At 49.6% G+C, this 25,923-nt stretch overlaps 7 protein-coding genes across 7 annotated transcripts; 4 read left to right on the forward strand and 3 right to left on the reverse strand.

The window, feature by feature from the left end:
* Positions 1-608: 608 nt before the first annotated feature.
* On the reverse strand, positions 609-3,676 carry M431DRAFT_83728 (hypothetical protein; the record flags this gene model as incomplete). Its single annotated transcript, XM_024923346.1, has 2 exons — positions 609-2,054; positions 2,117-3,676. The coding sequence occupies 2 exons, from the start codon at positions 3,674-3,676 to the stop codon at positions 609-611; spliced, it is 3,006 nt and encodes a 1,001-aa protein (XP_024775323.1).
* Positions 3,677-4,608: 932 nt separating this feature from the next.
* On the forward strand, positions 4,609-6,008 carry M431DRAFT_507321 (hypothetical protein). Its single transcript, XM_024918949.1, has 2 exons — positions 4,609-5,190; positions 5,327-6,008. Exons 1-2 carry the CDS (start codon positions 4,808-4,810, stop codon positions 5,901-5,903), a joined length of 960 nt encoding a protein of 319 aa, XP_024775324.1. The 5' UTR covers positions 4,609-4,807; the 3' UTR covers positions 5,904-6,008.
* Positions 6,009-6,350: 342 nt separating this feature from the next.
* On the reverse strand, positions 6,351-10,486 carry M431DRAFT_494090 (hypothetical protein; the record flags this gene model as incomplete). Its single annotated transcript, XM_024917201.1, has 4 exons — positions 6,351-8,254; positions 8,321-8,708; positions 8,812-10,289; positions 10,348-10,486. The coding sequence occupies 4 exons, from the start codon at positions 10,484-10,486 to the stop codon at positions 6,351-6,353; spliced, it is 3,909 nt and encodes a 1,302-aa protein (XP_024775325.1).
* A 2,088-nt stretch (positions 10,487-12,574) lies between these two features.
* Positions 12,575-13,762, forward strand: M431DRAFT_552362 (hypothetical protein; the record flags this gene model as incomplete). The annotated part of the gene is made up of 2 exons (XM_024921364.1): positions 12,575-13,049; positions 13,221-13,762. Coding segments are annotated over 2 exons (1,017 nt in total), but the record flags the coding sequence as incomplete, so codon positions are not given.
* A 2,325-nt stretch (positions 13,763-16,087) lies between these two features.
* Positions 16,088-16,955, forward strand: M431DRAFT_4618 (hypothetical protein; the record flags this gene model as incomplete). Its single annotated transcript, XM_024915360.1, has 4 exons — positions 16,088-16,162; positions 16,244-16,377; positions 16,452-16,608; positions 16,704-16,955. 4 exons carry the CDS (start codon positions 16,088-16,090, stop codon positions 16,953-16,955), a joined length of 618 nt encoding a protein of 205 aa, XP_024775327.1.
* Positions 16,956-17,845: 890 nt separating this feature from the next.
* Positions 17,846-19,133, forward strand: M431DRAFT_84167 (glycoside hydrolase family 16 protein; the record flags this gene model as incomplete). Its single annotated transcript, XM_024923406.1, has 3 exons — positions 17,846-17,945; positions 18,019-18,329; positions 18,396-19,133. 3 exons carry the CDS (start codon positions 17,846-17,848, stop codon positions 19,131-19,133), a joined length of 1,149 nt encoding a protein of 382 aa, XP_024775328.1.
* A 591-nt stretch (positions 19,134-19,724) lies between these two features.
* M431DRAFT_494093 (hypothetical protein) lies at positions 19,725-24,220 on the reverse strand (the record flags this gene model as incomplete). The annotated part of the gene is made up of 2 exons (XM_024917202.1): positions 19,725-21,703; positions 21,760-24,220. 2 exons carry the CDS (start codon positions 24,218-24,220, stop codon positions 19,725-19,727), a joined length of 4,440 nt encoding a protein of 1,479 aa, XP_024775329.1.
* Positions 24,221-25,923: the final 1,703 nt, after the last annotated feature.

Below are 25,923 nucleotides of genomic sequence, written 5' to 3' on the forward strand. Positions count from 1 at the left end.
CCAATCGAGTCTCTCAAGAGAAGCAGGCATCATGTCGATGGCGAGCTTGGCAAGTTGGGCCCCGGAATCCAGCAGGTAGCAAGTCGATATTGGGCCTGACTGGCGAGATCAGCATACTGGCGGCCGCTGCGAACCACGCTGTCGTCTGCACATCATCTCAGACACAATCGAGCCGGGGGTTGACAAAGCAGATAGACATAGCTTCTGCAGGGTTGCCTTAACCAGCGGCTGACACGATGCTGCAGTGCTGCGCCTCCCCCAGATTAAAGCACGCGGTAATAATTGCAGTGCATGACTGAGTGTGCCAATGGCAGCTAGCGGCGGAGCGGCGTGGAGGATCGAGCGCCCCCTTGAGGGCTTTAGTGCCTTGAGGATTTGCATTGATGCAACATGAGACAGTCTTTTGGAAGTCGTGGATGGTTTCTAGAAGATGCGGATCTAAGCATCTGAACTACATGCATCAATCATGACTAATAACAAGGTGAAGCCATGTCGAGGTCAAAGGAAGGTGCGGCTGGCCTAGTGCGGGGATGGTTCTATACCTTAATTTCAGCCATCTTGACCTGTAATGTTTGATGATGATGCTAAGGAAATCTTATCTTGTCTACCTATTCAACAATGCCATCAAACTCGTCAATAACGCTCCTCGGCTTGACAAACGCTCCCAGCGGAGTAAATTTCAGGTGGTCTATCCCGAATCCCACTGGCCCGCCAAGTTCGATTCCTCTCTGGCTTCCCGTCCATTTATCACTGGCGGCCAGCCCCAGCACTACTACTAGTAGCCCATACCTGTACTCTGGAGTGCCGATAGCTTCACCGCTCTGTGCATCAATCACGGTGATCAAGTCTGGGGCAATGGCTAGGACGTCCTCCTGTTGCTCTTCTTTCCCATCATCTCGGACTTTGAGAGCTGCAATGTTTTCGTTCTTAAAAGGGATCTTGATGGTCCCCCGGAACGACGATGGGTTGGTGACATCTTGCTGTAAGCCGTCGCTGTCTTGTCGTACATCAACTCCTTCGATGAAGCATTCGCCATAGACATATCCTCCTCTCAGTGTCCTCTCAACACCGACAATCTTACCCTTCCAGAGCACTTTACCAGCTGCTTTTCCGCCGCATTCCTCAATGATGGACTCGGCTACGTTGTCGACTCTATTCTCCTTCCGAGCACGAGCAACGCCGCGTCCGATTCTCCAAGCTTGAGAAATAGTGTGCTCTACTACCCATCGCTTCGTTTCTGCTCCTGTCACCGGGGACTCAGCACAACCTGTGTGTGATCCCATCTGTGTCAGAGCCGCTCGCAGAATGCGCTCAACAGCAAGGTCAGAGGTCGCTTTCGGCATGACAACGACATTACCATTGCCATCAGACATGGCGATGGGAGACCAGATAGGAGACCTTTCATTAAAAACAACAGGGGTTGTCTGCCATTTTGTTGGATAAGCCCGTCCCATCCAGTCGCCATCCACAGCTGGTAGATCCATATTCGTGCTGGCGCCCAATATCATCGCTTGGAGGCCGTTGCCACCTCCAATTTCGATGGAGATCATGTGAGTGGCAGGGTTAGGACAGACCTTGAATAATTCTTGTTGAGCTTCCAATAGCTCGTCGGCAGGCAGCTTCTCGATTCCGACTGTAGGACTGCCCACACCTCCTCCACAACCAATCTGATCGTCGTCGGCAAGATCATGTGGGTTTATAACCCTCACAATTGCACCCTTACGGAGCTCTTGCTTTAGACGCACTAGATGGGAATAAGGGGATCCTCCACCGCCCGTTCCAAGGATGTAGCAGCCGGTGGCAATCCAATCAGCGTCCGTTTCCGATATATACCAAACGCGATTTTTGACTGTTGGTTTATATAAAGTAATGTCGATATCCTTGTCTATTTGCTCTTTAGATGTGGATTCTGGTCGCTTTGATAGCTTCTCATATTGGCTCATATCAGTATCATTTTTCTCGTCATCCGCTTCTGGAGCGGCGTGGACTTGGACGCTCCCCAAATCGAAATCCCCCGCTGCACGGACGATGAATCTTGTTTTATGAGCAATGTACTACACACAATATCGAATTAGTCACGGCTGTTCGTTCTCGATTTCCACTTTGCGGCTCTTACTTGGAGTGGGAGGGTCTCTTTTTCGACAATCTCCACGGACGCAGGAGACGCCCCAGCAGATATAGTCTTTGCAATTGCTTCTTGGCCAATCTCTTCCAGCAACTGAGCGCTGGTTTTGGACTCGGTGGATTTGACAGTATCCACAACTGCACTGACTCTTGCCATTGCTGCTCCGATTGCGTTTGCAACTTGCGACCATTCCGGCTTGATCACTCGGCTCGCACCTTTGAGCTCATTAGGCGACAGTATAGCTCCACCGCCAACAAGCAGCACTGGGATGTCTTCCGGAGAAGTTTTCATCTTGTCAATTGCCTTCTCAATCTTGTCTTTGAGGGCGGCCTTGAAAAGGTTCAGCTGTTCATCAGTAAGTACAGCTCTCACAAGGTCTGTATTGCCTATGCTTAAATCAGGATTCGCTTGCACTATACAGTCAGTCGCGGTGATGATTTTGCCACCGAAAACAACCGACTCTTGCTGAAGCTTATGCCCAACACTGTCTGGTCCGACAGTTAGGCCGTTGTCAGTTCTGACAATCGATCCTCCTCCAAGACCGATGCTCTTGATATCCGGACAGGAAAAGTTGACTCTGATGCCCGCCAGATCGCTGTAAGCAGCCTGCTGCCGAGGAAACCCATTTGCATACAGCAGCCCAACATCTGTCGTTGTGCCCCCAATGTCAACGACCATGACTGCTTCGGATATCTCGCCCTGTGCAAGGAATGCCGCACCCCTCATGCTGTTTGTTGGGCCACTTGAAAAGGTTCTGATGGGTAACTTCGCTGCCATGTCCCCTGATAAGACAGTACCGTCATTCTGGGTGATGAAAACGGGACAGTGTAAGCCGAGGCGTTTGATTGGCTCTTGAAAAGACCTGATGGTTTTCCTAGCGAAAGAAAGGATAGAAGCGTTCAGAATGGCCGCATTCTCACGCTCCAAGAATCCTAGATTAGCGATGTCTTTGGAACAAAGAACATCGCACTCGGGCAATTCTGCTTTGATAATGTCCGCAGCTCGTTCCTCTTGTTTTTCTATAGTGTCTATGGGGCTGAACACTCCATTGACTACAACATTTCTGATACCCTTATCGCGAATAATGGCACACTGCTCTTTAATCTCTCGCGTATCAATATCTGAGATGAGGTTTCCGTCCACCTCCAAGCCGCCTTTGAGCAATGCATAGTGGCCCAGAATCATTTGCCTCATATCATCCGGCCAATCCACGCAAGGGGGAGCATGCTTTGAAAAAGGTCCACAGAGTCGGATAACCGCCACGGTAGACAGTCGTGAAGCATCACGTTCAACAACAGCATTGACGAAATGAGTAGTGCCAATGGTTACACTCTCAACTTCGGACGGGCTGATGGCAGCGGATTTGAACATGGCAGTGATTGCATCGTTGATTCCAATGCTTGGATTTGTCGTTGTGGGAGCCTTGTGCCATGCTAGGATGCCTTTGCCCGGAGACGACCCCTGGAGGGGATCAAGAATGACGCCGTCTGTGTTGGTGCCGCCGACGTCGACTCCTATGCGGAGGTGTCTGGAGGTATTTGCAGAGGGCATGGCTGTACTGTATATTTACACGATAGTAGGTAGACAAACGCCTTTCGAGCGCATTGATGGAATGATGAAAGGAGGATCTGGAGTTCTTATCAGAGGATCAGATAAGATGGGATTGGCACTTACATCACCTTCTACCGGAGCAGAGTACCATGGAAGGATCGGCTTCCCGATTGCGGAGAGGGGCAGCGGGGTATAACGATTAGCACTGCAGCAGCTAGGTATGATTGATGGGAGGGCTATGAGAGATTTCTTGTCTTGTTGATGAGCTGATTTTAGAGTAACCGATACTACATATACCAACGATGAGCTCCAGATTGTGTCACCAAAAGTATCAGTCCAGCGATCTCGATAGGTGAGGGGAGCACACAGCATGTTAAGAGATGTACGATATAGGATCTCATCTAAGCAGCAGATGCAACTGCGTTCCTCAATTAACTTGAATTCTTTTATTTCTACATTTTGCACCCTCAGATATATGTGGGCAAGATTTATATTTATTATTCATTATTTATTAGTGATAGCTCGGTAGGTCGTACTATCGGAGCATGGCGTCTACTAGGTATGTATTTTCGGAGCAGCCCGCTTTCACCAAGAGCTGCCGGTCTCAGATGGTCTAAGTATAATTAGATACATGTAGTGAATTTATTTATTCGTGATCAATATGCCGAATGCCGACTTTTCCCTTCACAAATTTGACGTTGAAGGGCTATATGCACAGACTGAAAACAGAGGCCAAGATAAGCACTGGAGCGGATACAAACTTGGATGGGAACTCTCATGGTTGATCCTATATTTGCATAGCTCTGGAGATATTGTCATTTCATCCTTTTTCGACTTCCAAAACTATTTGTTAATGAGACACAAGAATAAAATAAATAAACCCTTCATTCACTGGAGCAACACACTCAATCTCAATTAATGCCGACTCCCCTGCCAAATGGAACAACCACCGACACAAGCCGCGCTAGAAAATTAAGCTCGGCTCATTCGCATCGACGTCACCTTTAAGCCGAAGCCGTCAACACCAAAACCTCCAAGCTACTTTCAATCATCCTTCTCCCGCCAGCTCTTTCAAATTCCCCCAATTGAGTTCTCCCCAGTTCCAATCTCCCCCCAGAAATCACCGCCGAAATGCCTCCTCGATTCCGCTTCGCAATCTCCTCCTCTCCCTCCTTCACCCTCCGCCGCCTCTATTCCACCGCGGAGCCCCTCATCCGCGTCACCAACCTTCCCGCAGCTTCAAGCGGCCACATCCGCATCCTCGAGCTCAACCGGCCCAAGGCCCGAAACGCAATCTCCAAGGATCTGCTAGCCTCTCTACGCGCGGAGATCCACGACGTGCAGGGCCAGTACGGCCCCGATGGGGAGGAGGTTGCTCCCCCACAGCGCTTCGGCGGAGCGGCTGGCGTGGACGAGAAGGGCCCTACGAGAGCTCTGATTATCGCCAGTGCTGTCGATACGTGCTTCTGCGCGGGTGCCGACTTGAAGGAGCGACGAGGCTTTACCCAGGAAGAGTGCGTCTAGCTATGCGATATGCTTCACCTGTCCCAATTCGTCTTTACTTCTTCTTCCTTCTCCTCTCCTTTGCTTCTCTCTACATTCTCCCCTCCTTCGACCTCATGTTATACTACTATACTGACAGCATCTCAGAACCGCCAAGTTCCTCTCCGACCTGCGAGGCGCCTTCACCGACCTCTCCAACCTCCAAATTCCCACAATCTCCGCAATCTCCTCCCTCGCCCTCGGCGGTGGCCTCGAGCTCGCTCTCTCCACCCACTTCCGCGTCCTCTCCTCCAACGCCACCGTCGGTCTCCCAGAAACCAGGCTCGGCATCATCCCCGGCGCCGGCGGCACCTTTCGCCTGCCCGCCATCGTCGGCCTCTCCCGCGCCCGCGACCTCATCCTCACCGGCCGCCGTGTCGCCGCTCCGGAGGCTTACTTCCTCGGCATTGCTGATCGCCTCGTCGAGGTTCTGCCCGAGGACGAGCGGGATGGCGCTGATATCTTGCAGACGGCCCGCAAGTCTGCGCTCTCAGAGGCCGTCAGGCTGGCGCAGGAAATCTGCGAGGGAGGCCCCATTGCTATCCGCGCTGGATTGCAGGCCGTCGCCTGGGCTAGGGAAGAGAAGGAAAATGAAATGTACAAGAGGGTTGTCAACACCGAGGACAGAAACGAAGCCCTGAGAGCATTCCAGGACAAGCGAAAGCCTGTCTTCAAGGGACGGTAATCTGGGGACAGAGTAGAAAAATCAAATTAAAAGCGAGAACAAAATACACAAGCAAGACAAAGTCCAAACGGAGTAAACAATAACAATGCAGATACTAATCGCGGGAATTGGAGATATACCAAATTCCCTCTATGTCTTGCTCTCTAATATACATAATCCTCGGGACTTCTAATGCCACATTTTCGACATCTTTCATCATCTCATCATAATGCTAGCTTAACGACAACACCTGGTACGGAACTCATTCTCTCTGAGTCTTCCCCGGTGATTCTCTCTGAGTCTTGCCGCAGTACTCCTCGCCCTATCTCTTCTCCTTTGGCTGCTTCCTCTCTTCGTCTTGTGCCGGGGACCTGGACTCCTCATATTAGCGGTTGTCGTATCAACGAGTCCATGAACAGGCTCCCCTTCCATTATAGGTTGATGTGTATCCTCCATGACAGCATTTTTCTAAGATTTTTCTTCTGACTCTTGTGATACCGCATCCACCGTAGGAGTGGCCTCCAGGTCACTTTCCGGCTTCGCATCGTTGAGTTCAACATCTCCATCCTTGTCTGCGGCCACCGAGGGCACCAACACAGCCTCATCAGCTGGCTCTTGCCCTTCGGTTTCTTTTGTGTCTTGCCCTGCTTGGTTTCCCTGTTCGTCTTGCACTTTGTCTCCGTCTTCCTGAACTGGAGGTTCCCTCTTGGGAACGCTGACGTATTGGTCCTTGTCTTCGTCGCGAACATAGCAGAGGAAGTACGGCTCTCCGCTAGTGCTCAGAGTCCGGAGCACTTCTGCCGTGTCTTTATTCTCCCTAACGTCTGCGTCGTTGTACCACCTCCAAACATTGGCCTCGAAATCGTGAATCCACACCCAATAGTGACCAGACGTTAGGTGGCCGCGATGGCAGATGACAGCATGAAGCCGGTACGAGATTTGCTTCTGGCTGCTCAGACTTTCCTCCAGCATCTCTTGCCGCTGTTGTAATTCCTTTTCCATCATTTCCAACACTGCAGCATGTGTTTTCTGGATATTGTCTAGCTTGTTGCTTGATTTCCCAGTTGCAGACACTTTACTAGTATTTCCTGTCGTGATGAGCAAAAAGTCATCCTCTACGGGCCCGTCAAAATCCCAATTCTCGGCAGATTCCTCTTGCTTCGTTGGCTCATTGGATCCATCCGAGGGCTGGTTTGCCGTGTCTTCGGGTGCTCCAACTTCGCCCTCATAAGTCTGAAGGAACGTCATATAGCTGGGATTGGCCTCAATTTTTGCCAGTTGAGATTTCAAATCAAGAATTCGTTCTGCTGTTATCCAGTCCTGAACCCTTTGCCGGAAAAGAGGCGAATCGTGAGGGGCGTCCATGTATCGGTCGAGGTACAGCGTCTCAGGGATTACAACTGGGTTGCCATTCTTGCTACCCATTGACTGTGAGCGCTGAATTAGAACGTGCAGCACGGGCGGAAGTGTCTTGATGGCGGTGTATCGCGAAAGCTTGCTGTCTTCCAAGATCTGCTGGTCAAAGTTTCTTCCGAGGGCGTCGTATAATGAACAAGGACCTTCGGCAGCTGGGAATGCCGTTATCGACCTATCAAAGCTAATTTCATGTTGGTATTCCTGTTCGTCAAATTTCTTGGTATAATTGACTGTTGTTACGAAGAACGTCTCCATGATTTTTTCCAGTTGAATGCCTGTTGTGCTATCTGTCGAGGTTGGGCGAATCGCTGCCTGGAGGCGATTGATAATGCTGCCCATGACCTCTTCGACATCTTGTTGGTCTGTTCCTGAAGACCTCTTTTGGTGTTCAAGAGCATTGAGGACTTTTTGATCAACCGTTTCAGGCTTCTCTACGTCAACCATATCGACATCACGGTTGTCCGTGCTAACAGGGGCCTCATTAGCTTCGTCCAGATTCTCAGGGGCTGCCGGCTTCTTGTCATCCAGTGCAACCTCTGCCATGAGAGTGTCGTCTTCTGGTTCCCCCACAACTGTTAAGGCAGGCTGAGGTTGGCCACCCCTATCCTCTACTACCGTCTCTACTTTCTCATATGAGTGGTCAGACAGTGCATCATCTTGGCCAACTAGCGTTTGAGTGCTAGAGCTACTTTGCGTTTCAAGCGGGTCGGACACAGCCTGAACCGAGACGCTAACCATATTCACGTCATCATGGCTATCCGTTGGGGGAGCAGGTGATGGACGGGCAGGTAATGGTGGGGGATTCGGAGCCGTGGGCGTTTCGGAAGGCTGTTTTGGACCAGAGAGCAGCGTATGTGTTGACAATAAAACCGCATTTGCGAGTCTCTGAGAAGGTCGAGTGGCAGTTCTGTCAGAGGTTCGAAGATTTTCAAACAAAGTAGCCATTTCTTCCGCAACTATAGATTGATGTCAGCCATTTTGGTTATGAAGACTTGGATGTCCCGTGAATTTGCTACACTTACATGCTTGCGCAACGACGGCCTCTCCCCTATCCATATGCATTTTGTTTCCACCCAGGCGGCGTTCTTGAATGCTCTCGTCATTCAGGTCTAGCCGTAAACTGTCGTAATTGAATACAATGTCTCGAATAGGTTTGACGGTAAATAAATATTGAAGTAGACTATTCAAGTAGCAAGTGTTGCCAATGTTATGCAGTCCTACGGGAAGGTCGAGGTTGTTTGCTCTGGGATCGCTTGAATTACCAGCATCAAGGTCAGAAGTATTGAAGCCCTGATCAAAGCGAAGTTCAATCACAGCTTGCTTAATAGATGGTGAAACTGTGTGCTCTGCAATAGAATCTAAAGCATCAAGATATACGCCTTTGGCCTCATCAGATACAGCCTCAGCTAGCTAAAAATGTATGCAGTCAGCAAATGTACTTGATGTTTTCCATGAGTGATTGGGAGATTTATTTTCCTTTCCCAATTTGCAGTGTTTAGACCCGCCAACTTACCTTTGCTTTCGTGGCGTTCACGGCATCCGCTTCTTGCCCATTCTTTAAACCGAGTATCGTCAATGATGTCAGTAGCGACATTTTGTTATCGGCTTCCATTAGAATAGTAGTCTGGTAAGAATCATCATCCGTGGCTCGAGCAATGACTAAAAGCATGTTCCTGGCAGTGCTGGCGTCAGCTGGGTCTCGGGCTATTTTTTCCCTAAATGCTTTGATCAAGGCCTCCGCGCTATAGGTATTTGGTGGACTCAGCCCAAAGTATTCCAGTGCTTGGGAGACAAGCCCGTCATCGTCAGTGCCGCCGTGCCTTTGGAGCTGGCTCTCGAAGACAGAGGATTGGGTAATTGCATAATCGGACAGTAGCTCATCATTGGCATCATTTGCAATTGCCATCAATTTCTCAACCAGATCTCTCCTCCTTGAAGGGACAAGCTCCCATTGTCGTTTATATGCGTTCACAATGATCTCTTTGGATTGGGACGGTAGAACTCCCAAGAGTTTATATCGTTCCAGATTAACCAGCGCATCTGTACTAACATTGGGGACTTCAATGCAGCCTAGATGATTATGCAGGGCAGTCACGCAGAACGTCGGGCGCTCTGCAGTACTCCCAGATTTGAATATGAGATTCTGTACTTCGGAGCGTACATCCTCGAGGTATGCGCGGTAGGTGCCAATTTCCGTACTCCCAGAGGGACCTTCTGCCGCCGGGGGAGCTGTTGGGGTAAATGAACCCTCGTCGACCCCATCCTGGATATCAATCTGCTCTTTGAACTCAAGGTCTCGAAATATTGAGAAACAGCGCGGACCAAACAGTACAGCAAATCTCTTGTTTCTCTTGGATATACTCCTGGCCGCATCAGAAGTCGTTTCCAGGAGATTCTTAAGGTACGTGTTGAGATTAGATGGTGCTTGATGAGCCCAGTCATCGGTCGCAGTTTCATATCGCGTTGGTTCATCTTTCCTCGCAGTCTCTAACTGCTGAAGAATCGTATCGTGGTCCAGCAAGAGATTAACCCACCAAGGCGGCATTCGGGGCTCCGAAACTTCGAGTGTAACCTGAAGCGTACACGGCAGCGCTGAGCAGACAAAATATTCTCGAGCCAATAGTGGGTAGTACTTTGAGCGATCAGATTGAATGTTAGCCTCTTCATCTGAGCAAACCCAAGCCAAGTGATGCCAAGGAAACTGAGTGTCTCCTATGGGCCACTGGCTGTGGCTTTGGTGACACGAGAAGTCTGACTGTGCATCTTCCCATTCAACACGGAACATGAAGTGGAAATGGCACTCTAGGCAAATAGCGGACAGCACCTTGCACGACGAAGTTGAATAGGACTGGTTGCCATTGATGACGAGCTGGTGAGGGTGTTCCCAATTGTAGTGGCTATCCAGGTCGGTACGTCGAGCTCGTTCGAACAGGTCGCATGCGGTGAAGTTGTTGTTGATTAACTCGTATATCCACCGACTGGGGTGACATCCTATACAACAAAATTAGTTAAAGTTGGACCCAGCACATACGAAGCGTTAGCAGCGTACCTAGTACTTCTCGTCCAACAAGAGCAGACTTCATAGGCGTCAGATTATGTGGAACAAAGTCGGATTGCATTGTTCCCGGTAGCGCGGCATAGACGTTGGGCTCCGGGTCTTGCGACCGCAAGTCGTATCTGGTGCCCATGGTGTAAGATGCGTGAAAGGCTGATGAGCGCGAGAAGGCGTTTGCTTGGGTATCGCAAATCGAAATGGAGGGGTAGCAGGGAGCTGTCACCCAAGATGCCAAAGGCGAGGGTGGCCCGATGCCGCTGTATAATGTTGATCGATGAAGCTGTTGATGCAGGAATCTATACAATGAAAGAGGTGGCGAGCTGCAGGTCCGGAGTCGCTTCAGATGCTCCCTGTGGGATTTTCGAGCTGAAGAAAGCTGGGACAGGGCATCGAGGACTCGACAGGCGGCTGCAGCTGGTTTTGAAGCAGGTCAGCCGCGGGGATCGCAAAAAGGGACGTTCCGGTCGATGACAAACCTCAGGACAAAGAAGAGATGCTGGAGAGAGGGCAAACGGGCGTGTGTAATTGCTTGCGTACGCAGTGGCGACCAGCGTTCGTGGCCCGAGTGCGCTGTTGAAAGGCCTAAAAAGTCACCGGGCTGACGCAGCCTCGTTTGCTCGAAGCCGTTTGTTGTGCCTCTGTAGCTCCCCCGCGACGAGGTTTAGCAGTGACGGCAGTGCGTAGCTTATCTCAGGAATGCTCTGACGTTTTGACGGCAGATGCGTGCTGACTCAGCACTTTGTGCTTGTGATTGAGGCGTCACTGCAGGAACATCTACTAATAGGTGTTTTGTTGCACCAGGAGTATATGACTAATAACTAAAATAAGAAGAGTAGCTACTTAATATATGGACAGATTGGTGTTTTTGTGTCCAAGGTATTTGAATAGAGTAGTGACAGTATCTGGTATGAATAGGTACGTTGGATAATATAGATAATATACACGGAGTATGTCTATTAGACTGCGGCACAGGCTTCGAGTTAAGCTTATGGGGACTTGTTTGTGACTTGGGCAACATGTGAACTTTAATTGGACGCTCGAATAGGTACTATAAAAGATATAAAGAAGATTTTATAATAATAATAATATGTTGGGGTAGTCAATGCTCTAAATGTACGTTGGACAGACATGACCAATAGCAGATGCCACAGATATTGCCAGGGATTACAATATCAGGCACCTCCACGGAGATGATTAATACCTAGTAGACACCTCCAAAATAAGTGACGAGAGATACATTTTTTTGATACCCAATTTATTTAATACAAACATAAAACAGAGAATGAATTTCCATTGGCATTACATATCGCAATCCGATAGTTGTGAATAGTGCAACAAGGTAGAACAAACAACAGGTGTTTAGGATAGAATAATGCCATGCATTCAGCTCTGAAGATTAATCTAATATCCATAGCAACTCATTGCGCTGTCAGCCATTTGAGACTAATGTATACAAGAATCTTACAATGGAACTAAGATACACCTAATATTGCTTAATAATTCGCAGTGGTTGCCTTGGAGGCCGGTCGACGCCAATACTACAGGATATCAAGGGATACAGGCCAGGTGCTTAAAGGGTTAATGAAAAGGTCATCTTGACTTCCGGATCACACATTCTCGAGTCCAAAGGAGATTTGTATGTCTGAAGTTTCCATGCCAACTTGCGACTCTTTGATGCACCAGGCTGTGGATCAGCTCTTCCACCTGCGCCAGCTGTCAATCCTACCATCAACATCATTCTACTATCCAGAGCAGGAGATTAAATACAAAGCCCATGTGATTTACCGCTTTTCGAATCAAAGCTGCCAAACCTCAGTTTTCTGCCTGACAGCCTCAACCACAACTCACCGCTCCCGCTCTTCAAATACAGTTTTCACAGCCAGCTCCCATCCCTCAACTTCTTCATTTCTTTCACTTCAACCACTGTCCAACGTTGCGAAATCCCCTACTCGCTCCGTTTGAGAGACCAAAAGCTTTCTATTTATTTCTATAATCTCTCCTTTTTTTTCTCATTGGAATTCTACCAATTCGTAGGAATAAGCCGCCACCTGCTTCCTCTCTCTTTTTTCTCACTCAGCTCCATCGGCCATTCTGAACAGACATCGTGGTGGAATCAGTCAATACTATTCAACTTCTCAAACGTCTACATTTTAAGCCATCATCAATCATTCTTATCAAGAAGTGCATAGCTCAGCACCGCTTTTCGGTTAAACCCGACATCATGGCCTACCTTGCCCAAAAATTTCTTCCGTGGGGTATACCTGAAGATGCAACGAAACGAGACTATCTCAGCACTCTCCCTTCTGAATTTCTGGCCAAAATCATCCAATTATTACCCGTCCATACTCTTGGACGGGTGGCTCAGCTTTCTCGATTCTTCTACGGACTTGCTACTCCAGCTCTCTACAAGGAAGACGCCCGCAGCAAGTGGCCGATGTCCATACTTTCGGCAGCATTATATGTCACTACTACAGAAGCTACTGAGAAATTTGTCATAAAAATGTTGGATCTCGCCGTGACATATGGCGGTGATGTGAATCGGGTTTATCGGCGGCGCGATTCTGGGAGCTTCACGCCTCTCCATTTGGCTGCTGCCAAGGGGAATAGAGTGGCAGTTGAAAAGCTCTTACAACTAGGGGCTAATCCTAATGCCTTAGGGAAGCATCTGCTCTACAATCCACTGTTTTCACAGGGCCGTAAGGAATTCGAGTCGAGAATGCCAAACAATTCGATAACCATTGTTTCTCGTTACTCCAAGTGGCGCCCCCTATTTATTCCGTTTCTCAACGAGGATAAGAAGATGATCCGCCTTCTCCTGAAATATGGTGCCTCACCTGTACTTACTGTTCCTATTGAGGACACTACAGCATCTGCAGTTGCTCCAGGCACCATTAATCTTTTACACGTTCTTTCAGCCCGTCAAAGAGAAGAGTTTACCAATGATGCCAAACTAAGGTTATACTTCAGAGATTACCCTGAGCTTATCAACGTTCCTATGATGGCAGGATTGACGCCTTTATTTTTCTCGCTCGAGTGTGGCAACGAAATCGCTTTCAAAGAGATCATGGCCAACGGCGGCAACATTGAGAATGTGAACCAGACGGGAAGAACTCCGTTGATGCAGGCCATCATACACTACTGCAGCAGTGAGGACGAAGAGTTGCAAGAGAGGTATAAGGAAATTATTGAGCATATGATTGAGACTTGCAACGCCAAAGTTGGCAATCTTAACGACGCTAACGTGCTGGAGACACCGTTGATCTGTGCCATTAAGGCAATTCCAACGCCTCTCCCCGTGGATTGGAAATATATAATCCGCAACGTTGATGAGATGGTCAAACTACTTATTGACCATGGGGCAGACATTAATGAGCTATCAAACACGGGATTCACCTTGCTCCATGTCCTTTGCGAGGCCATATGCAACACTAAGCAACCTGGACCGTTCCTTGGTCTCTTTAACACCCTCGTGGAGAAGGGTGCGAACCCCAACATCCCTTCTCATAATGCCCGATCTATTCTGGGAACTTGCATAGTCAAGTATCATCGTAAGCCCACCAAATTTTACAATCTTCTCCTAAAACTAGATGCGTCACTCGTGGCCCAGGAGGTCGGCGCTGTATTCGCGGAGTGGGCAGCGTCTTACGGCTTTCCCAAGCCCTTCGATATGGTACAGTATAAGGACCATATTACTCAATCTGCTATTGATGCACTTTATGAGACCGCGTTCGCCGAAGACGATAAGCTTTTCAGACTTTTGCAGGAGCATTTCCCATACACTACCATAGCAGAAAGGGTGGCTTCCGAGGCTCTTCTTACTTTGGAAAATTACTCCAAGCCGTTCGACTTTGCTTTGGAACTAGAGTGTTTCAACGGTCGTTATATCCACTGCAACGGGAACAGCCTGTTGCATTCAATTGTGGACAGGTTGGAGAAATATCCGAAGTACAAGGACATAGATGCCAGAATCGATGCTTATAATGTGCTTTGCAGAGACGCATCTCTTAAAGGTAAGGACTCTCAGGGCAAGACGCCGTTGCAGAAGCTGTACGATCTTCGAAAGAAAAGAGACTGTCCAATTCTAAGGCTCTTTTTGCACGACGTGGAAGTTATTTGGGGTAATATGAAGAAGGAGGCCGAGCAGCAGGGCGGCGATAAGGAGCTCTTACAGAAAGACTGGGAGGAGGTTCTTGAAGACGCTATGAAATAGATCACTCTGTAAGAAAGGAGATTAGGATGGATTAGATTGCTTGGGTCTGCTTCAACAATGGTGGTTTGAAGCCATTTATAAACCGATATTCAGTATGGGAAGGTTCGGCTGGAATCTGCGTTGGGAGTCTTTTCACATCAAAAGTTTGCATTTGCATTAAAAGTTAACGCATCGTTGCTAGAGCTTGTCTATCAAATACATTTTACAAATTGGCGGATAGTAGGCGCATCGACTTTCGTCTTGCAAGTGACCATCCAGCACCCTGATTTCAAAGTTCGACGTGGTTAGCAATAGCAGCATGTACGAGAAAAAAAATCAGCGATAGTAGCCTTGAGAGTTGTAGGGAAAGCGGCAATACCAGATATTAGAAGAACTACCTAAAGTGCCCATAAACAAAAGATACATGTACATGTACTCGCTCTGAATCTTGTTACGCCATTAAAACTCGATGCAATCTCTGGTATTGCGTAACCCCTCAAGCTCCTGTATTGATGAGAAAAAAGCTACCTAGTTAGAGACACTTATATGAACTGAACTGAATTGCCGTTGAAACTTTTAATCCTAGTCAAGTCTCGCGACGGAGCCTCTTGGCCCAAAATGTAGACCGAAATATGCATACTCTAGTTTCCCGTGGTGCCCGCTCCGAAGATCGGCTGTTTCTTTCTTTCATCTTTTTCTCTTCAAGTATCTGTCTTTAAATCTCATTTATACCATCCCATCAGCTTAGTTCACAGCTTTCCTTGATTGCAAAATAAATCTTTTTTGCATCTATATTCAGTCTGCATCTCCCATCTCTATCACATGTCTCGTAAGAAACACCTCCTTCATCTGGAGATCTCGGGGTTTAAAAAGACCCTTATTTGTACGCTTCATTTGTGGCCCCGGCCGGTCCCCGCTGCAGATCCCGACCTAGAGAGGGGCAGCTTAGGAAGCAAGAAAATCACCAACCTTCCTGAAGAGGAAATGCTGAAGCGACGCTGTGGAGATGCCTCGATTAACACGTGTGGCGGCATTGGCTGTGATTGGGATTAGCCTGATATGGCTTTCTTTGTTGGTGGTTGAAAGCCGAAGAATTGGATCTTAGTCGAAGGGCATTGCTCGGCAATGTCGAATATAGTATACTCTGCGTCTTTGGCGATACTACGTCTCTATCTATCTAGCTGTCGGATACGGCGGGTGATTAGCATCTACTCATGGCAGCAGATATATTGCATGCGGCTTATTCTTGGTGAGTCGCACACGCTGAGACATATTATGTGATGGGGGCATGATGGCGCCGAAACAAGCCTACGGACTTGGTATGCATTAGTAGGCGGCGGAAGGACGAGTAAGGAAGCAGGTAAGAAGTCGAGTAGACTATAAAATTGCTCTTCTTGCCCTCAGAACTCACTCGACGTTGGGACTTCCTGCTGCATCGTCGCGTTGTGAACTGCGGAAGCGACAGACAAAGAGATATATGAAAGCGTCTCTCGACTTCACATTCAGAAGACTTTATATCAAGTTATATTATATAAAGTAGTCATCATGAAGCTGTCCATCTCTGTTGCTCTTACTTCGGCCATCGCGGTTCTCGCCGCCCCGGCTCCTATGCCTACACCGGTATGTAGCATCAATGCAACATGACATATATTGTATCTCAACTCTATATATCAGACTAGCTAACGCTTCAACTCATTACAGCCCGGTATTCCTACTGAAAGTAGCGCCAGAACCCAACTCGCCGGTCTGACTGTTGCCGTTGCTGGATCTGGAACTGGTTACTCCCGCGACCTGTTTCCCACTTGGGATGCCATCTCTGGTAACTGCAATGCTCGGTATGTCAACAACCCAGCACCTTTTAAGCTTCGGAAGTACCGCGCAAAAGCTAACATATTGGATGTACAAATAGCGAATATGTGTTGAAGCGAGATGGTGAAGGTGTCCAAGTCAACAATGCTTGTGAGGCTCAGTCCGGCACCTGGATCAGCCCTTATGACAACGCCAGTTTCACAACGGCATCCAGCTTGGATATTGACCACATGGTGCCTCTGAAGAATGCCTGGATCGTGAGTTTTCTCCTTCCTCACTACGTATTTCCGTTCCATACCTTTTGCCATACTATATCATGCCACATCACTAACATGGACGAATATCACATCAGTCCGGTGCCTCAAGCTGGACCACAGCCCAACGCGAAGCCCTCGCCAACGACGTCTCCCGTCCCCAACTCTGGGCCGTCTCCGCAAGTGCAAACCGCTCCAAGGGCGACCGCAGCCCAGACCAGTGGAAGCCTCCTCTGACCAGCTTCTACTGCACCTACGCCAAGTCGTGGATTGATGTCAAGAGCTTCTATAAGCTGACAATCACCAGTGCCGAGAAGACAGCTCTGAGCAGCATGTTAGATACTTGCTAGATTGATAATGGCAAATAATTCTCTCTTGTCTCCATTATGTTCGTTCTCCTTTTACCATTTTTTTCGTCTACGTCCCTTTCTCGCTTGTGTTGCCCTGTTGTTGTGCTTTGTGCCTCCGTGTACGGATGCCCGCAGAGGAAATTATCGCGACATCTCCCTTTCTTCCACATGTCCAAAGTGAGGCTAAATCGCCCTCTTTTGAGCAACAGCGCATCTCTACGGTTGGCCATCAATTTTGTGAGGACAGTGCATCACGTGGAAGCCATCCGTTTGTTCCGCAGCCGAGAATTAATGACTGTCGAAGGTTACAGCTGCATCGCTCAAGGGGAGCCCGGCATTTGTTTGATGTCACCTGTCAAACATGTCCGAAACAGCGTATTGTATTACAGCCTCAAATATACCAGGGTTGTGATATTTATGCATATAAAAAAACACAGCATCGAATTATCAGTGTCATTCAACTCATTCAATCATGCTCCCGGTGACACCACCTACTCCCGTATATTATCATAATACCATTATCAGCCCAGCCTCGTAGCCAGACATTTCCCTGTCTCATATCTAGAGCCAGAATCCGGTCCTTTTTCCCTCCTATCCTCATCCCATGTTGTCAGTTGTGCTTCATCTCACCAGACATGCTGTGCAATGTGAATTAACTGCTACACCTTAATACTGCCGAGAAGCTTGTCCAAAAGGAAGGAGCTTGTAGTAATGAGTGGGAGCAGTCACCCCACATCCAATTCTCCTTAGGTATATATAAACATAAACAGAGCTCATTCTCTTCTCGCAATCGAGTTGTAAATCTTCCTCCTATGCTATCGCCAATTACGTTCAGTACCGTCTCTCATATGCCTTCTAAGCAGTCATTACGCCAATTTTGACTTTCCAACATGTTTCACTGGCTCCTTATCCTGTCCATCCACCTAGCTCTTCCCGTGCTAGCCAGTCTAAAGGATCTATCTCACTGCGATCCCCTCAAGAAAGATGCTCGTAAATCGCTTCTCTCCATTACCTCACACCAAAACTACAAAAAGAGCAAGCTAAAACAAAGTTACTTCCACAGATTGCCCTCCTGATCCTGCTTTCGCCAGCAAAACCTCCTTTGACTTTACAAAAGCCACCTGGGACGACCAATTCACTTCCTTCTGGTCCGTCGATTCTTCTACATCGCAAGACAAACGCCAGCTTACTTTCAACAACACCGATGACAAAGGAGCTGCCTTTAACATCTGGCAGGACAGTCAAGCGCCCACTCTAACCAGCAACAAATACTTACTCTTTGGCAAAGTCAGCGTTGAACTCCAAGCCGTAAAAGGTCCCGGCATCATTACTGCTATTGTCCTCAAGTCTGACTCCGGAGACGAGATCGATTGGGTGAGTCCTTCTCCGCTATTTCCCATGTAGCAAGCAAGATCAAGGTGCCAACTCCCAGAATAATAGGAACTCCTCGGAGCCTACGAAAACCAAGCCCAGACGAACTACTTTTACGACGGCCAGCCTCTCTTCAACACGTACAATACAACGTATCACCTCGACGCCTCCTCCTTCGCCTCGATCCAGAAGTACAGCATCGAATGGACCCCCACAAATCTCAGCTTCTCCATCAACAACATCGTTCGCAAGTCGTGGCACGTTGGTGATATCCCGGCCTACAAGTGGCCTCAAACCCCAATGCAAGTCAAGCTCGGCATCTGGACCGTCAGCAAGAGCAGCGACCCAGGCACAGTCGTCTGGGCCGGTGGTCTGCCCAATTGGACCGGCCACGACGCCGACAAGAGCCCGTACAGTGCCTACGTCAAGACAATCGAGCTGGAAGACTATACCGGCGGATGCAACGAGACTGTCAAGGGCGCCAACGTCGAGTATCTGTATGACGAACGCACCACAGGTTGGCAGGACATTGAGATCAAGGGGTGCGTTAAACGATCAACTCCCGGCGCCTTTCCTCCCCCTATTGCTTCGCCAGGTGGCTCCCAACCCACACAGACTAGCGATGGTGATAAATCTCACCCATCTTCTTCAGCTACTACTGAGGAACAGCCATCGCAAACTGGAGAGCAAAACCCAGACTCGTCTGAAGAAAGTAGCAATGAGAGTGACAATGCGGCGCTGCCCAGTGGAAGACCATCTTCGCCACTCGGTGCGGTGCTCTTCCTCCTTTGGCTTCTCGCTGCGTGAGCAAGGAGAAAAGGTGGGAAGAGAGGGTTTGAAAACTGAACGCACTGCAACAGGTTCGAATCTTCTTCGGATGTCTTGATGGCAGGGGTTTCTACACTAGTAATAATAATAATATCCTCCTTGTTCTGCTTCTTCCACTTCACGTCTACTGCATGCAGGTACACAGGCTTTCTTGGATGCAAATAAATGACCGCTGTGATGCAGTTGTCATTGTTCTGTTATTTTCATAAACAAATGCTCGCTTATGCTTCCAACATTCCAAACGCTTTCTCAGCAGGTACTTAAAATACTAACACAATCAAGCGAAATGCAACTAGTAGTACAGTATATATCCCCCCATCTCTTCCCAGTATTAATTGATGAGACTGCTATGAGTAGAAGAAAAGTTCCAAAAGTAGGAGGTATCAAAAAGGGCGGTGGCCACCGTGATAAGAAAACAGCAACAGAAGAAAGGAAGAAGGAAGAATTAGAATAGAAGCTCCAGCTCCAACGCAGCTCGCAGTATCTTGCTCTCTCCTCATTATCCAGCCCAGGCACAATACGCAGACAAAGCAGGCAATTAAGTTAAACCATCTATGATGAAAACAGTACTCAAGGTCGCAGCGTCTCATCACCATCTTCGTCGCTGACGTCCATATCACCGTCACTGAGCTCACCTCTGGCCGCTCGTCGAGCCAAGTCTCGCTCTTTATAAATCTCCCGTCTCCTGCTCTCTGATTGCTGCAGAGTATCCACATAGGTTCTGAACTTGACAATCTCCCTAAGCAAGTATGCGCTCTTGCGTTCCCAGTTCGCCATGGCCTTGTTCGCGTTGTTGCCTCTGGGAGTGAAGGCAAGGAGCATAGGGCTGCGAAGCTGGTTGTGGTTTTGTAAATCATCCTCGATGCTCTTGACGTATGTCGAGAGTGTCTCTAGCTGCTCCGGTTCCGCTAAATTGCTCGGTCGCATGCTCTGTGTTGGCGGCGCCCACTCGGAAATGGTGATGCGATCCCCGGGTAGTTTTCCACGTCCACTGGTGAAGGCTCCAGAACCATGGTCCATGCTAGAAGAAGGTAGGTTGACACTCTGAACGCTGTTTTGTCGACCATGGGTAGCTCGGCTACCAGGGCGTGAGTTCCGGCCGCCACTCATGATGGAAGCATTGTCATTGATGGCATTAACGAGCGAGTTGTTGATAACACTGTCACTCCATCCGTATTCGATGTTGCTTATGCCACCGATGAGCGGATGCGTGCTCAGCCGCGCGCTCCAGTAATTGGCCGTATTCACAAATTCTTTTATAATCTCAGGAGTTCCGACTTGGAATAGGTGAACGGCTCCCGTAGGCAAGCTCAGCGCCCACACGTACGGTCTTGACCGCGAATAGCCAGGAGATGGGAGTGCTGACGCGAGGGTCAGTCGTAAATTAAACGTGCCCAGGTTTACAGCATTGTCCTGCCAGTTACCACCTCCAACAGGAGCGTTGACCTTTTCAGCATTCCTTGTGCGGCTCTTTTGCCGCGTTGACTTGGGTGCATTGAACGAGAAGATGCTCATCTGGCCCCTTTGGATCACGGCAAAGACTTCGGTCCAGTTTCGGTCCTTTGCTCTCTTGCCAACCCCATCCAAATGATGCTTGTGCATGACTCTGCCCTCTTTAATCCAGGGAGGGCCCGCCAATTCTAGGGATTCGTCGTCCAGCAGTTGAGTGGCAGGTACTTCGGCACTCATTACGGACATGCCATCATTGCCGTGCGCGTCATCTTCACGGACAATGGCCTGGCTGAGAGCATTTGCAAACCCAATAGATTGCTGATAATCACCTCGGGGCATTGCTGAGCCAAACGAGTCCTGAGACATGGAGCCTTGGGTTCTCCCCAGCGAGTAGCGGCTCCAGGTCGCCGATGACATGGCTGGGCTCCAGAGGGAATTTGAGTCGTCGAAGCTAGTTCGGCTAGAGTTGAATCCATTACGCCCAAGTCCAGGCCGTGATCGGCTCTTGGACGCCCATCGCGAGCCTCCGTTACGGCTGTTATCTGCAACCCGGCCTCGCGTCGACATTTGGCTTTCCGATGGCGCCTTGCTGAGAACACTGGGACTCCTCTTGAGCATTCCCATAACGGACAGACTGCTTTGCGATGGCATGGTGTTGAGATGCCTCTCTGGCTCCGCACCAAACAAAGGCAGCTTGTCATCTCGAATGGAGTTATAAATGCTCTTCAAAACGATCTCAATTTGCTCTTCCCAAGCTTTCATTGGACCATAGAAGGACGTCTTAACAAGCGGTCCACACTCGTCGTGGGCATCTCCCAGCTGTGTATCGGTGCGAGGGGGAGGTCTGAATGAATTCCGGAAAGTTTTCCGCTCTTGCGGCTCAGCTGCTGGCCGCGCTCCCTCGTGGAGCACGGAGCCCTTGTCGGGCAGAATACTGGGGCGCTCAAAGGCATCAGGGACAGACTCTTCGACAGCTTGGGTAATTGTTGTCAGAGTATTCTTCACGAATTGGCTGCGGGTCATCTTTTGCTCAATATCGGCAAGATGCAGATCAGTGTTGAGAAGCATGATAGAGTAGCAAATAGTGTGGATGACGTCTAGACAATGTTAGCATGACTCAACTATAGATCAGTTGAGCAAGAGAACTACTCACCAGTCGCTTTAAAGCCGTGGTTCGGATTGCAATCACACCATCGCTTGGAAAAGGCCACCAAGATGCGATCGACTTGCTGTGTCTCGCCGCGCAGTATCAAACGGCCACACACCTTACGTAGCGCATTGAGAATGCTCAGGTCTGTGAAGTCATACAGCTCAATATACGCCTGCAGAGTCCGCTGGCGAATGGGGCCTTCTTCGCCCATCCAAGAAGCAGCCTTCTCCTTGGGGATGAAGTCTTCAGCTCCATCAAATATCTTTTGCGCCTTCTGTCGATCATCTTCGGTAGGCTCGCCAATAACGAATTCGGGTTCATCCAAGCGACTCTTGAGCATATCAAGCGTTCCCATTCCTCTGGCACTTGACTCGCTGGATCTTTCGACGCGGACGCTAGGTGGTGCACTGGGTGCGGTTTTATAGTCACCGTCATCGGTCGATGCCGAGGCAAAGGAAGTCGATCGGCGATCAGTCGGTATTGTCACCTTAGGACGAACAGGTGCGTCATTTGACTTTTCTTGTTCCGCAATATACGGCGATTTCTTGGCGCGAATGGTGCCCGTAGAGTCCCTGTTCTTGTATGTAGTAGGAGAAGCCAATATTCCATCATTCTCCTTATCATCTGCTGAATATATAGCCCGCTGTCGAACGGGAGAGTCCTCGTTATCACTGCCACCGTCAAGATCCAAGAAGGAATTGTTCCTGTGTTCAAGTCCATTCTGAGGGCGTTTGGGACCATCAGAGGATGATTGATCTCGGTCAGAATCGGAATGGACCGCTCTTATCTTTGCATTGGGGCTTGGTTCATAGTCAGGTGAGAAGTCTCGCTGGAAATCTACTCGGTCGTCATCATCGTCATCGTCAACTCCTCTGGCAGCTGCTTTGTTGGTAATATCGCCAAGAGGATGCGATGTGCTCTCCCGCAGGTATGGATTCATGATTTGCCTTAGGCTACTAGCAGGACTTGCTGGGGGTCGGTCGAAATCGGCATGGAGGTTAGCATCGAAGGAGGGAAGCGGAGGCACTTCACCCGGTAGTGGCGGCGCCTCATCAACAACTGACTTCTTCCGGCGACGGAAGAAGGACGAAGGCTTCTTCTGTAATACAGGGGTAGACTGCTGCTGCTGCTGCTGCTGCGGTGGCGGCGGAATCTCTTTCTGGATAGGGGCGGCCGCGTTGTTCACTTGGCCGATGAAGCGTGGAGTTGGAACATCCGCAGCGGCGGGAGTGGTACTCTTTGAGGAGCCGAAAACACGCCTGAAGAAACCAGGCTTCTCTTTTGGCTGGGAAAGTCCTCCGGCAGTCTGGGAGGCAGCAAGCTGATCCGTTTTAGACTTGCCATAGCTAACGCTAGGTGCCGGGGCGGCGTCGAAGTCGCTTAAGGCCATGGCAGGTGCTACCAATTGCTGGTTTACCGGCCGTTTGGTGCGTCCCGAAGAGCTTTTGACGGAACGAGTCGGGCTACGGTTGCGTTCCAGGCCCGGAAAATCAGTTGGGTCGGGTGGTGGGCGAGGAAGAGCCAAGTTGGACGATACACGTCGTGGCCCCCCAGGGATTGTGGGCGTTGGTGCGGAACCGTAGTCGTCAGATACAGAGTTGTTCGGGAAGTCGAGGTGGAACGGGGACATCAATGGCGCATTGAGCTGCGTTTGCGTCTGCGGCGACCCGAGATCAAAGCTCGCCGAGCGCCTGAAGCCGCTACGGGCCCAGCTGGAAGGGCCACCAATGTTCTGAGGGTAACCTGCGTCGATACTGGCGCTGCTGGTGCTGCCCTTTGTGCCGGCTCGCGGTCGAGAGCGCTGCGTGGGATCTCCTGGGCCGTTAACACTGGGATAAGGCGCCTGGAAGATCGAGCTGCTGTTACTCCTTGGTCGAGGAGGACTCCGGCTCCGTGGTCTGGGTAGCTGGACCGAGGTTCGGTTCGAGTCGTCTTCGTAGTCGGAGCTGTACGAATACTGGTGCCTCGACTTCGATGGTGGTGGGAATCCGCGGGAAAAGGTGTTGGTGTCGTGGGCCCAGGGCCGCGGGTCGTCGTATGTCAGCGCCGTGCCGCCAAACAAGCCGCCTGTGGATGTGGTGTGTCCCAATGAGAACTGGTCGAGGGACAGGAGCATGTTATTCACAAGCGAGTCCCGGGTGACGTTGCGGGGGGACAGCGAGAGGTCGTGAGAGTCCCGGACTCTACCTCTGCCTCTAGACGCGTGTTGGTCGGCCATGTCGGGTTCGATTGGCGTCGGGTCATCTAAAAACGAAGCATTGACGTTGCGGGTCACAATCAGCTTCGGGGACGTGCTCAGCGAGTGCAACTCTGGCCTTTGGGCGTTTGGATCCGTGGAAATGAGTGGCTTGGCCAGAGGGCTAGTGGTGGTTGAGTGCGGAACCTCGTTCCTAGGCCGCGACGCAAGGGACGTGACGAGGCTCAATTTGGGCGCAAGAGCCTTGTGCCTTTGGTTTGACTGCATTGTGGGGGCATTTGCACGCCGGTTGATTTGATGGCGCTGGATCTGCTCCGCCCCCGTCAGTTTGGGGTGGGCAGGGGGCACAATCGCGAGAGGCCGGCCAGGGGGTTGGTGATAGAATGGTCGCACAACCGATCCGAGCGAGCGATTCGAAGCCGATCACGACAGGCTCAGGCTCGCGGGCTCGTACGGTACGAAGGATGGAGAGGAGGGAGAAGAGGGCTGCGGATCGTGTTTCATCGTGGGAGGGCTAATTACCTAGTACTAGCAGTAGCACCGCTTATCCTCCGCAGCTAGGGCATGTAGGAGCATGTACGTCAAGACGTGCAGTAAATGAGGGAGAGAAAAAAAGGTATGGACGAGCAAGGGGTTCAAGTGTCATGAACAGAGGGGCCGCTCTGCAGCAGCGTTCCGCGTCCACTAAAACTGCTGTCGAAGTGGGCTTGTAAACTCATCACATGAAACGCTATACTGTGTAGGTACTTGTACATGCTCGGGTGCAGTTGGTTGGCAGCACGTGTCTCGGTCTGCAGCAAAACCCCAGAGTTGCAGGCAAGGAGATTGATTTGATTTCGAGGGCATCAGAGACAGGTGTGATGTTTCTACTGTGTCAATTGCTATACGTCGATAAGATAAATGTGCTGTGCCTTACTCTACCGTACTGTGCTTGCACGTATTACCTGTCAAACAGTCACACTAACAACGCCCTCAGTCTTTGGCGAAACATGAAGCAAGCCTCATTAAAGCGGGTAGAATCCATCATCACAAGCTCGCCCGGTTTTTTTCCCCTAGCTTTGTAGTACGAGCACCTAGGAGGAAAGCCACAAAAAAGAATCGCCTAGCCGTGACAGATGCGAAAGCCGGAAAATATCCTACAGCCACCGGCGGCAAGAATCTTTAATTGCTGGCTGCGGTGGTGCCTCATTTCCTCCGAACCTCATTGGCCGACCCCTTTTTTTCCACTCTTTGACTTAGTACTAAAGTGATGTAGGGAAGCGAAGCGCCTGCAAGGGTCAATTAAAGATCGCACGATTCTACAAAGTATTTGTACAAAGAAGTTGCAAGCGCGAGACAATTTGCCACTGCTGCAATGCAACACAACACCATCGTCAGCGCACCGGCTTACCCTGGAAAAATAAAATATTGGATGCATTCTGCCAACTATGTACAGACACTCATTGGACAGTGATATAATTTGCTTTTTACCGCAGGTTAATTGCACTCTGACATCTTCTCCTCTTGCTGCTTCTTAAACACTGTCATGCACAAAGCAGGCACATCTCAGCCGTGTCCAGCTAATATTCGTACGAGCGGCTCACTCACCTTTTTTATGGGCCAATTCCAAACTATTGAAGCCGAGATAAGGCTAGCTAGACAAGGGAGCCATATGGCAATTAAAAGGAACTGAATCCCTGATGCTAGTCATCTCATACAAGCACGCCCCATACGGGTACGATCCATAGGTATTCTAGAAGCCAAATAAAGTGCTCCTCTATTCACATATCCTCGGCACGATCTCATCATAGCACATGATGTCGACTACCCGGTAGTAGATGATATTCCCATATAAACACTGCTTAGATACTCTCATCCACATATAAAGAATTGATTAGGTTGTTTGAAGTGATATACTGGGAATAGCGCCTAACTTTGTTCAAGCCAATGCTCACTTAGCGAATCTACTAGGCTCAAGGGTAGCTCCGCAC

This window comes from Trichoderma harzianum (genome assembly GCF_003025095.1).
Source record: "Trichoderma harzianum CBS 226.95 unplaced genomic scaffold M431scaffold_5, whole genome shotgun sequence".
Taxonomy (NCBI): domain Eukaryota; kingdom Fungi; phylum Ascomycota; class Sordariomycetes; order Hypocreales; family Hypocreaceae; genus Trichoderma; species Trichoderma harzianum.

Coding starts and splice junctions, on each gene's coding strand:
- M431DRAFT_507321 (XM_024918949.1), top strand. CDS start 4,808: ATGCCTCCTCGATTCCGCTTCGCAATCTCCTCCTCTCCCTCCTTCACC. Junction 5,191..5,326: donor CGAGGCTTTACCCAGGAAGA/GTGCGTCTAGCT, acceptor ACAGCATCTCAG/AACCGCCAAGTTCCTCTCCG.